The sequence below is a fragment of the Convolutriloba macropyga genome, chromosome 6 (assembly GCF_964194025.1).
Source record: "Convolutriloba macropyga chromosome 6, txConMacr16.3, whole genome shotgun sequence".
NCBI lineage: Eukaryota > Metazoa > Xenacoelomorpha > Acoela > Convolutidae > Convolutriloba > Convolutriloba macropyga.
Window position 1 is genome coordinate 18,508,719 of NC_134473.1, and position 12,956 is coordinate 18,521,674.

General features: G+C 36.8%; 1 protein-coding gene across 3 annotated transcripts in view; it reads right to left on the bottom strand.

The window, feature by feature from the left end:
* The window catches only part of LOC142341541 (uncharacterized), an 87,954-nt gene that overhangs the window by 50,805 nt on the left and 24,193 nt on the right, over positions 1 to 12,956 (bottom strand). For all 3 annotated transcript variants that reach the window (XM_075392555.1, XM_075392556.1, XM_075392557.1), the window contains exons 3-6: positions 7,913 to 8,757; positions 7,137 to 7,581; positions 6,618 to 6,827; positions 177 to 317 (exon numbers count right to left, since the gene is read on the bottom strand). In XM_075392555.1, coding sequence (XP_075248670.1) covers positions 177 to 317; positions 6,618 to 6,827; positions 7,137 to 7,581; positions 7,913 to 8,757 — 1,641 coding nt within the window. The remainder of the gene's footprint in view (positions 1 to 176; positions 318 to 6,617; positions 6,828 to 7,136; positions 7,582 to 7,912; positions 8,758 to 12,956) is intronic.

The window sequence follows — 12,956 nt, forward strand, 5'->3', positions numbered from 1 at the left end:
GATATCTGAAAAATGAGCTTTGAAAAGCGTACCCACTCGGTAGGCTTTTGCTTTACCTTTTTGTATTAAAATACAGCCAATTATCGCGCTTGTGAAGTTGAATTTTAAGTTTCAAAATCGTGTCAATAAAAAAAATTTGTTTGCGAGCAATTAATGTGCTTCAATTTCCTAATCACCTCGGGGTCAAACTCGAGGCACTCTAGTAGGCGTGCAGGTCTGGAGACTATGGATAGGAGTTTATTGCCTCTTTGGAGTACAGGCTCCAGCTGCCTCGCATTCTCCACACGATCCATCGCATCACTCAGCAGCTTCTCAACCTGCAACCACAAAACTCTCATCAGAAGCAAGAAATGACCCAAATTGATAAACACGTGCTTTCAGGTTGCTTAGATTGTAATGCTATTATTGTTCCTTTCAGAATTTTTAGAGGTAGAATTGCAAGCGTTGCACCAAAAACTGTCAGTGACATCGAAGACTTTGTCTTTTTAACTCAATACTTGTTGGGCATGCATGTTTGTACGTTTTTACGAAAACTTTTCTTTCACAAAATTAAATGTCACAAACTTAAATGTCAAAGCGAAATTCGATTAACCGAATGACGTATCAGGGAAAAAATATATGCCAGTCAAAATATGAAGATTTTTGAATTCAGAACAAACCACCAAAAACTACCTAGATTAAAATAGTTTCTTAATTTTAGAAAAATCATGAAAATTAGGATTTTTTTTTACTCTGAGAATTGAAGGCAGGCCCGCCAAAACATGAGAAATAACACAATTTCAATAAATATTTTCTCTATTTCCTCACCAATGATCAAGGAAACATGAAAGCGCATATTTTCAAATTTAAAAAATAGCTCCCCCTGAGCGCGTGTGACCGACCTCCCACGCATCCATCACTCAATTGTTTCTATTTTGATGCTTACTGTGAATGCACCAAGTGCTGTCTGTCTGAGAGTCTTTTCATTGCGCGGGTTCTTGCTTGACTGAGGTTCATAGACCATAAGATTGACTGATCACTATACATTTACGATATGAGCTATTTTAAGCTATTTTCGATCCGCAAGTCCAACTAATTTTTGTTGCCAAGGCTTTGAACAAAATTTGAAAAGATTGGGTTTTGTTTATATTTATAAGCATGAGTTTTCTTTTAGAATAAACTTTAGCATCTTTTCCTAATCAAATACGTCATTATAAATTTTTCATCAAGTCTCTTTCTTTCTATAGCAGACAACCGTCCATCCATCATCAACGCATATAGATAGACAGGTTTAGGGAAAATGTATAAATACGATTCAAAAAGGAAGCTCAGGGGAGGGGGTTGTTTAACATTGATTAGCAGGCAAAGGAAAAAGCACGCTAGAGCAAACGAAAAGTGACATTTTGTGTAACGTACACTATTGAATGCGTTCCGATGACGTTAAACCGTCAAAACGCCTACTTTAGGTAGATAAAGTTCTTCCTTTTTCATACCTTGATTCAAACGATATTCTCATTAAAAATCAAATACAACCACTTTAATATGATACTCGTTACGTTTGCAGCTATTTATTTCAGTCAAAATTGCGTCATGAAGGCATACATTTTAATTTCGCAACAAGATTGACAATTATTGCTTTCCCTGACCACCCAACACCCCCCCCCCCTTACCCACAGCGGCCAAAAATTAGCTGGATTAAGTACGTGTCTTGCACAGAAAAAATAGTGCCAAAGTGTCCCCTAAAATAGTATTTACACAGGGAAAATGTTGAATGAAAATACGAGCCTGTCTAGCTTGTAGTAGCGTGACATTTTGTTCACGTTTTACTTTAGATTTTGCACAGCACGGCACAGGCACATTTAATATTCAGTATGCAAACTCAATTCGGTTCAGGCGCTGTCACAAAGAGATAAAATGTCTGCAGACATTATAATCGATTTTAATCTCATTTCAAAAATGCCACTTGAAAATTTACTGCTGACTAGTTAACGTATACATGAAAAAAATTTTATCAGCCACGGTTTTTTAAATGTTTAACTGAAGACATCAATTTATCTGATATTTTATGATCAAAACCATCAAAACTTATATGATAATTGACGGATCAGTCTAAATTATATGATTCATATTTAACAATTTCTCCAAGATGTCCCTTTATTATCCAACGATTCCTACTGAAAACAATGTTTTCATTCAAAAATCCACTGAGCTGCCGGCACGTATTTCCAATTTTCTTCAACATAAAAAATGATTTAAAAATTGCAGAGACCAAAAATTTTCTAAAATTTCAAAGCAAAGCTATTATGACACAAAAGAATACACTAAGAGATAGTAATAACCTCAAAAAAAAAGAAAAGACACATATCTCAAACTTAACTTTTAACAAACGTAACCTACAAACATCAGAGATTTCAAAACTTTATAGTGAGTTATGTATGGCCGAAAAATTATTCATGCGAAAGAAAAATCTCGCCCAAATAAGTATGAAAACCGCGTCACGCACGCAGCTCAATCAAAAAATAACATAAATGAGCAAAAGTTGATTGCAAGTGAGCAATCAACAGCAAAAAAAAAGCGTGACACGGCACAGGCTGCAACAAAATATTGACAGCAAAAATAAAAACAAAGCAGGACAAGCCCTGAAATACAATCCAAAGAATGTAATTAAAGACTTAGAATTACTCTACTTGACCAGCAGATCACTTGAAATGCCAGCCAAAAAGACGAACAAGCTCAGTTCAAAAGTTGAAAAACTAAAATAATCAAACAAACTAAACAGAAAATTAATCAGTACACTTAAAGCTTTTACCCTAAACAACAAAATTGATCTAAATTTATTTAAAACACCCATTAACCCATGCGCAAGCATTGCAAGAGGCTAATTGGCCAATAAAAATAGAAAAACAAAAACAAATATTTAAAATGGGAATTGCAAAAAGGAAAAAAATTCTAAATTTTGTAAAAAAAAAAAGTATCTTCCAAACTTTTTTTGTCTCTGGAATCCTTCCAGTAGCATATCTGCAAGACCTGAAAATGTTTCATTGGCCCTTTAATATCAATAAACTCAAAAAATGACAAAAATTGAAATCAGTTTCAAATTTCAAAGAAATATTGCTAAAACTGTAATGTTAGTATCTTCAGAAGCTTTTAGTTGTCTCCGGAGCGAGGCTATCCAACAACCCAATATTAGACCAAAAGCAATTTTATGGGCTCAATGATTGATAAACTAGAAACATGACAATAATTTGTGAAAAAAAGTCAAACTTCAACAAATTAAAAATTCGTGATATTAAAATGTTGAAAACCATTCCAACAACTAGCAACTATGCAATAACAGCTTATCAAAACCTAGAGGAGGTTATGTGGCCGCTGAAGCAAGAAAAAATGAAAAAGAAAAATAACCTCAAAAAAAAACATTAAAACTTCATCAAAAAATAGCAAAACTTCGTGACATTAAAACGATAACAATTCCATTGCCACCAAAAACTAAACAGTAACCGATTATAAAACCTTAAAGCAGGTTTTCGGGCCCTTGAGGCTGGGCAAAACTCAAGAAAAGAACAAAATAATTACAAAAACTCGAAAAAAGTGCAAGTTTTCTAAAAAAAAATTGCCAAAATACGTGACATTTAAAAGTTAAAAACAATTCCATTGTCTTTAAAGACTACGCACTAGCCGACTAACAAAACCTATAGGAGCTTCTCTAGACCCAAGACCGGAAAAACTCAAAAAAGGACAAAGATTTCAAACTTCAAAAAATTCAAACAGCCGCCAGATTGCCGGAAAACAGCCGCCGTTGACGCGCTTCATGCAAATCGGGATTGAAACAGAAAAAAAGAAGACATAAACTGACCAAATATTTTTCTATTTTGTCAGTGTCGAAAAGTGTTCTAATTCGACGTGCATTTTCGGTTGGATTCTAAAACTAAACTTAATACAGCTCCTAAACTGAAAGCTAATAAGCTTAATACCATGTCAGCTAGCACACACTCTGATGAACTTTGATAACCTAATTCTCAACTAGATTGCGTAATTCATTGCGTGAATGGATTTAAAAACCATTCAGTTGAAACAATGAGTGAGGTAAGTCAGAAGTCAATTGTGAAAGTCGTGACTTATTTAAAACGAAAAAAAGTGATCAAAAGGTAAACCGTATTAAAAAAACAGGAGAGCGCCTATATAATAGCCGTTTGAGAGGCTGACGGCGGCTATTAAAATTAGTACCATTTTGCATGTTCATGATTGTAGTACCAAAACGTATAGATCAGAAAATGGTCATAACAATTAATTTTGTATTGAAAAGACATTTATCAACTTGGACACTCTTCAATTCATGACTACTCAAACAAAAACTCGAAAAATGACAAAAAACGTGTGGAAAATTGCACTATTCTAAGCTCTTAAAACTCCTTGAAATAACCTAAAAGATAACCTTAATAACCTTAAATTAGGTCCCTCCCAGCAGCTGCAACACTCAAAGCTCTTAGAGGATTACTCAAGTCAACTTTGGGCCTCTAATGAACCTTAATGCCCACCGGGCCTTACTTGTTTATCCCATTTTGAAAGATCAAAGTCATTGAAAAATGTGTGAAAACATCTTACAAAAATGACAGAGCACCAAACCAATCCAATTCTTGGATTGTAAAAAAAAAGACAATTAGAAGATCCGCATAGCAATCGCAACTATCAAAAACTATACGAAATGAGTTCACGAAACTGAGCAAGCAGCTTTTCAAAAAACAGCTGTCAAATTTCCGGAAAATAGCTGCGGTTAACGCCCTTGATGCACACGGATTGAAACAAGAAGATATAGAAATAGACAGAACATTTAATTGTAGGTGTCAAACTAAGTTCTAATTTGGTGTGCAGATCCAGTTAGATTCTATAACTATACTTAATTCGACTATTAATCTGATCACTATTAAGCTCAATTCTAATATCAGCTAGCAATCACTCTAATGACCTTCGATAACCTAATGCACCATGACTTGATAGCAGGGCTTTATCGTTTTATCCTGTTTCTGTTTATTTTGTCTTTTAACATTGACCGTATTCACAAAAGTGCATAATACAGTAAATGACTTACGTAAAGCGAGAAAAAAGGTATAGCAAGTTTAAAAAAATGAGAAAGGTTGACGGTGGCTATTGATAAAGAAAAACTCATGGGAAAGGCAATAAATTGATATTTATTGCTCAACTAATTCTTTTTCGCTAAATTTCATCCCTGAGAGGCCTTACGGAGATTTTCGCTAAATACGGAGATTAATTCCAGTAGACTTTTTCACATCAAACTTTATTTTAATGGCTCAAGTTCTGAAGTGTTCATTTTGTTGAGTTAGACGTCATACACAATCGAAAATTGCACGAAGCATCTGAAAACTACTGCTAGAAAAATGAAAAGACTACGCGCGAAAATGCTGTTTATGAAAGTAGAAGTCATTCAATAGTTGTGAATTCTTCAGCTGTTCTGTAAAAACAAATGTAAACCGAAAAAGACGACGATACACCCAAACATACCCAACTAACGTCGGGAAAATTGCTCTCAAACACCTGGGAGGCGTTTCTCTTTGTCAGTAGCTAACTGCGGGGTAGGGAGGCTTTAGCTTGATAATTAAGGGGAGGTGAGTACGAGGGAGGGGGTCAAACTGTAAGAACCACCATTCACAACATGAAATGAGGTCTCAGCAAAACCGACTAACATTGCGAATTGCTCTCGAATGACTAGTGCGAGCTCTAATCTATGACAGCGCGTTTCAGTCGGCGGTTGAAGGGGTAGCTGAAATCACTTGGGGGCTTCAAATGATGTCATTAGAGATTATTATATTGAACTATAGCCATAATAAAATTTAGCTAAATAAAATTACGCTAATTTAGGCGCGCTTTTCATTTGATTTTTGGTAGTGAACTGCCACTACTTGTGTTCATGTGCTGACACTTGTGAATGAGAGAAAGTTAGATCATGCAAAATGAAAAAGTCAAGAGCGTGTAAGTCAATCGAAAACTCCAAGGAAAATTTTGCAAAAAAGACCAACATGTTTACAATAATTGTTCAAATTTCATTCGGGAGCAATTAGGCGGTTTTGTTTAATCGCATACTCAGAGACTAGTGAGCCATAAGGATCCAAGATAACTTAATGCCCTGCTTGCTTTATCTGTTTATCCCGTATCTCTATTTTATCCCGTAAGGACGAGAAATCAAACGTTCTGACAAAAAAACGACCAGACGAAAATTTGTTAGTATGAAAAACCGCACTAAAAAAAGACAAACTTCGTCTGCAAGCAATCAAAATGAAATTGAATGAATTGCAATCAATCTCCTTTTTCAATCAAAATGAAATTGAATGACTTGGACTTGCCACCGATCTGAAAGGTCCTTTTGCCTCTTTTCTACGCGATTTCGATTAAACTCAATTCTGTATAGAAACTAAGAATTTTCAAAAACTTCGGAAAACAAGCCATTCCCGCTTTGGGGTTTCGAGATAAGATGAGTTCGAAAAAATGTTGATTTTTGCTGCTCAGATCTTGACATCAACATTGACAAAAATTTTGCATCGAGCTACATTATTTCACCTGGTAATACTACACTAATCATGCAGTAATTGAGTATAGTCAAAAGTGAATGTCAAAAGTGAACGTACCTTAATACAAAGCTCATTGAAATATGCCCCTGTTAGTATTTTTTCGGTGCTCTTGTCGAGACAGTCCTTGGCTAGTTTGAGTATCTGATGAGAGACGAAGGAGACGACAGGGTCAGACTCCTGAGGGGTGTGAGGAGTGGAAGCACCGGACACTACTCCTCCAGCGACAGGCGATGATAGCCAATTTAGACCCTTAAGAGAAGGCGTTGCCTAAAGTAACAGCCAACGGTAAACATAAGAATATCTTTTACAACAAAGTACATTGCCTTAATCGTTCTTGTCTCAATATAAAAGACAGTTCCACAAGATTGATTGCGCAAAATGTTTATATAAAACAAGAATGTCCATCTTGACGGTTGCACCTGCATAGACCCCCTAATATTTTCAAATAATGTATGCTACGATTTATAAAATATTCAGGCTATATAATTATATGTCGATTCAACCAAATGATTCGAAAATTAAAGCCTGTAAAATTATTTTTAATGGACAGCACTATTTTTTCATGGCGGCAAATACCTGAGGAGACGCTGCAACACCTTCCACTGGCAACTGAAGTGAACTTTGCGATGAAGTTTGGCTGGTATCACGTCCTTGTGACGGAGTTGAGGGAGATCCGGACCCAACGCTAGTGCTACTCTGATTACTACCTGTGGTGCCCGTACCACCACTGCCAGCAGTACTTCCCGGTTGAGATGCATGCTGAGCCACGGTCGAATTTTGTCCCGAAGCTGCAGAAGACGAGGAGTGTTGGACATTATGATGGTGATGATGATGATGAGAGAGAGCATTTCCAGTTGATATAGCGGTGGAAGTGGCACTCGGGGTGATGACACCTCCATTTGTGGCAATGAACTCGGCCAGTTTCTCCTCCATTTGGGATATGGCATTCGGGAACCTCTCCCTGTACATGTCGTTCATCAGGTGAATAGAGGTGTCCAGGGGAAGCGTGTTCCGCGTAGGACTGAAACGAATATAATCTTCCCATCAAATACAACAGACAAAATTACATGTCATTAATTTCACTGAAGTCTTTACTCATTGGTTTAGAATCCTTAAGCAGTTTAAAAAGGCGTAAAAGCCGTTAAGAAAACGTTTCAGACAACCCAATTTTCAAAAAAAAATCGTATCCACAAACCTGCACAAGCAGATCAAAATAAAAATTTTCAGCACAAAAATTATAGTTTTTAAAACCTGATTTTATACATTACTAATCTTCGAAATCAAAGCTTAAGAATTAAATTTAAAAGAACTTGTTAGGACTGTCGGATGTTAGAAAATCAAAAGGTACAAACCTCAAACTGCGCGCTCTTGGCTTCATTGGTGAATTGACAACTGAGGGTGGATACTGATGCTGCAAAATGGAAGGTGACACGCAGACTGCCAGACCCGACAATTGGGGTACCGCTAGACCAGCGCCCGAAATAATACTACTCGTAGTGCTACCACCACCACTTGCCGATGAAAGTGTTGAGGAACCAGCGCCACCACCTCCAGCGATGCTGGAAGTAAGACTGGCCGAAGCAGCAGCTAGTGAGGCACTCAGGGACGCAAGATCCCCAGGTGTAATCTGAAGTAAGGTCGGACTGCAATTGATATGCAAAGCAGTGGCCGCAGACGATGGCACAGCTGAACTTGTCGTCACCGCGTTTGCTCCACTTGTTAGTAAATTGAAAGCATCAGTGCTCGAGTTCGAGGCACTTGAAACTCCTGAAGTATAACTTAAACTGCGACATGCTGTTAGTTGTGAAGACGGATTCGAGTTGGATGCAAAACTCGTGCTACGTTCCGGTTTTCCACTTGACCACGAGGCATCGTCTGCCGACGTACCGCTACACTCGCTTGCGGACCTCGTCGGTTCGGATCCAAGCAGCGATGAGAGCGGTGGGGTGCTCGAGGGTTTGAAATCGGAGGAGCTACTGGGGTTCAAGCACGGACTACAGATTGGAGTCGAGTTAGAGCTGACCAAAGTGTTGTTGTTGCCTGTAAGAGTCGAAGCAGCAGATCCCAACGTGAAGGCGTGAATTGATGCATCAAAGTCGAGTTGCTGCAATTGTGCTGTTAAGCTGGCGATGTTTGATTGTTGAGGAAATGACTGGTTCAAGCTGGCTGCAAGTTCATGTTGACTTGATGCTATAATCTAAATTAGAAAACAATTATTAGACACATTTCAGAAAATTGCCAAAGTTATAAATAATACAATGATGTTGCCCCGTTCAAACATAGTTTGCAAATTTCAATCGAAATTAATGTTCACTTCACAAAACCAATTCAAACGAGCAAGATTTCTCGTAAAGTCTGTGCATGACACAGAATTTTACATCGTACCTTCCTACTAGGCACTTAAAAGTTTGCTTAGAGAAAAATAATTATTTGCCAATTACAATACATCGGTTTTCAAACGTCGGATAGATTGTTTTTAAATCACGAAAAAAAAAGAAAAGTAAGCTTCTCTCCGTGGCAAAACACAAGGAGCTTCGTTTAGAATGCGAAATCTAGATCTCAAGGGATTTAAAGCGATTTCATTTATGTTCTCTATTTCCATCGAAGAACTGAAACCATCTGAATGAAAACATTGAAGCATATATTCAGTTACTCTATATTTTTTAAACAAAAATGTTGAAATAATAAATGTTACAAGTGCACATATGCTAGCTCCGTTTCTATTTTGGAACAGAAATTCTTAATAAAAAATCCCCAATTTAGAACTTGTCCCCTTTTTAGAGACCTGCGATACAATAAGTTTTCCAACATGCAAATTTTCTCATTTTCAGCACTTGCACTAGCAAAAGCAAACTAGACAAAATATAATTGGCTTCGTTTGGCCTAAGGCATGAAAACTTGTACATAAACTACTCTCTCACAACTCCCAAAGTTTACACAAGGTCCTGTCAAAATAACACAATAACAGCAGAACCCCACTATCCTACTAAGGGTAGCCATGCGAAGATCGCAAACTTAGACTAATGTATAATGTTCTCTAACCATATCTTTCAATGCTCAATAGCCTACGAATCAAGATAGGACATTATTATTTCTCACTAAAACAATTCATTTTGTCAAAAATCGATTATTCTAGCTAGGACAAATCTTTCGAAGTGGGTATAAAAATGAAACGCATAGCACATCTAATTGTACCATTTTTCATCATCCGATTTTGTAAGAAACACTGATATTCAAGAGACTGCAACTTTGTTCAACTTTCTAGTTATCCTCCCAGTCTTTAATAATTGCATTACTCTGTCAAGTGACCTTTATGCTAATCGATTGAGCAGCTCCTAGCAGGAGCACTTAATTTATACGTCGCACGGATCCCAGCAAAAGCATGTCCACACTTTTCCTTTGCATAATTCCTTGAATTTACATGTAAAGACAGCCACCGAGTGATAGAGAGCAAGGAAGAAACCTTTGGTAAGAGAAAGAAAGCTTTGTTGGAGTGAATTGAGTTGGTAAGTGAGGATTGAATACCCGAAGCCAGACAAAGTATGACACTCAAAACGCCAGATTTGGTTAGGAGTCCTTGGCAAAAACAAGCAGAGTTGAGGAGGCTAATTTCACGCACGAGGAAACGCAGCGCGAAACAAACTTTGGTGATTTAAACAGGCCTGTCTATCGAAGTGAAAGCCATTACGCCATAGATATCGGGAGAAAATAGCGACTTTGGCTTAAATTCTAAGACATTTCTCTTGGCTGTAAAAGCAGTTAGTCAATACCACTTAAGTTCCATTCAAAGGCCTCTAAATTATGCGCTTTCAACTTAGTCGCCACTGCTCTCAAGCAGCTACAAAAGTTTCCGATCCAACAATAATAGCCTAGCTTTTAAAGCGATAAGAACTTAAATCCACCGCAATTCCAGTAAAATGCTTGAGCGTAAATTCAATTTTCTCCCGTCCACAACTACTCCCGTCCCCCTTTACCTTCGCTATGTGATCAGACAGTGAAAGTTTAGATTCAAAACCCCAATCCGAGACAGAAGTCAAAGTCAGGCCCAAGTATACTAAAGTACGGCTCGAATGGCGTTGACGGCACAATGCACGCATGTAACGAGCACTCACGGCTGTACTGTTGTTGCGGTTTCCAATTCAAATCCAAAACAAATTCAGCCACTTCCTTAGGGTTCCAAAACAAAGCAATCTTACCCTGGTTTTCGCGGTGGAAACCTCTGAAGACATCGTATTAGAAACCACAAATAAACGCCTAATTCAACCACAACTCAACGAATTCGAGTAATTAATGTACGAACCAAACCAAACACAATATCACTTCAAACCAACAACATTAACATATATGAATTAAACTGATAAATTATACATTAAAAACTATTTCGTAAAAGCTGTTCAAAAGATACCCCAGCTTCGCATAAAAAGGACGAATTTAATGATTTCTAATGACACCGACAACTTCGGTGTCATTCAGGACAACTTTTGCTATGACCGGAAATGAGAAAAAACAGGTTCTAATTAAAATTTCTGGAATACATTATCAACCATAAGCGTTACAAATGATTCATTAATTACTTTCCACAATTATGAAGTGATTTTCGCCGGTAAACTATTTCTATGCACTGTCCAAATTATCTGACTCCAAGAACAGCATAAAATTAGTTCTTACAAAGTATTTGCATTAGATCTTAATAAGTCAGATGTTCAGAAGAACGGTTAAACAAAACGCATTAAAAAGAACGCAGCAGGAGTACAAAAATAGGTACAAGCTTCGTTTGAGAGCAATAAAAAAGTTACATCCCGGAAAAACAATTTTTAAAGAAACAAACCAAACAATTCTTCATTAGAAAATCCTGAAATCTTTTCATTTTTGGAAAAAAACTTACACGTGTTCTGTTAAATTTACTCCTGTCCTAATTTAATTAAAAATAATAAAAACGCGTCTCATGAAATTGATGAATACCCTACAGATACCTAGAGAGGAATTAATTATTTGGCATTTTCTACTGACATGTTAAAAAAGCAGCGTGGGGTATCACTGGTAAAATAGTTTTTACAATAAAGTAGTTAGTGACAGAATAGGAGCAACATTGCTGTCCTTACTTGGTAAGATTGGCAGCTGCTATTTTTTAACATTACGTTAGACTATAATTAGAACATAACCGACTAAACCTCGAAGAATTGCTCTCGTACGACTAGTGGGAGCTCTAATCAATTGCAGCTTGCTTCAGTCGGGGCGGGGGGCTAAATGGGACTAAGGTCAATAGTGGGCTTCAAAAAACCACATTAGAGGTTAATATATACCACTATTACGATATAAAGTGAAAAATGGCACATGTTTCGGCGCACTTTTCATTTGACTTTTGGTATTTAATTGCCGCAAATTGAGTTCAGCTGCTTGAAATTGTAATTGAGAGGGAATTTTAGACCACGCGAAACGCAAAAAGTCAAGGGCTTAAAAGTCACTCGAAAAGTCAAAACGGTCAAGCAAAAATTTTGCATAAAAAAGACGCACACATTTATAATAATTGCTTCTCTACGAGAACAATTAATAACAAAAAATGCAACACGAAATTCTAAATGCAATACATTAAAAAAGGCCAAAAATGTTGACGACACTAGATAAATTATTGAAAAATGAAGTTCGAACCCCGGTTGAGACCAGATGGTAAGGCAAAATGTTTACCTTGAAAATTCTAATATTTATGTTTTATTCATTATTTTTCAGTTAATTTCATTTCCCTACAAACATGAACTCCTTATGTGGAAAAAATATCTTCCTTGATTCTACAGTTTAACATGCGCAGAAAATTCGAAATTAAAGCTCTATTGGTTATCAAAGCTGGACAAAATTTTAAAAAGCCTTTCTTTTACTAACAAAGCTCAAACTTGATAGCTAGTTTGCGTATGTAGAAAATGAATGGTTTCCTTGCAAGATCTAGCAAAATTTTGGTAGAAAATCTTGCACAACGATGAATCGTCACGCAAGACAACCATTCGAAGTAGGCTGGATATGCAAGTTCGGTTGTTAGACGTTCAACAAATAAACAGAAGACTGCTGTTCATAAGAATTCTAAATAACTGTTCCAAAGTCAAAATGCGTTAGAAAGAACCATAGAATGCAAAAGTTATGTAGCCGTTGCTCAAAAACATTAAAATTGCAAAAGAAAACAAAGAAAACAACAGGCTCGAAGGAAAATCAGAGGACAATAGTAAAAAACATTTAGCCATTCCATTTTTCCAGGTCCTAAGTGGCATCAATGTTAGAAAAGCAGTCCTCGATAACGATTCCAAGCAAATATATCCCGTGTAAGATTAACAATTGTTTTATCCAGTTCTAAATTCTAGCATCCTTCTTAACATGAATTGCTCTAAAACAACTAGCAAGCGCTTGGGT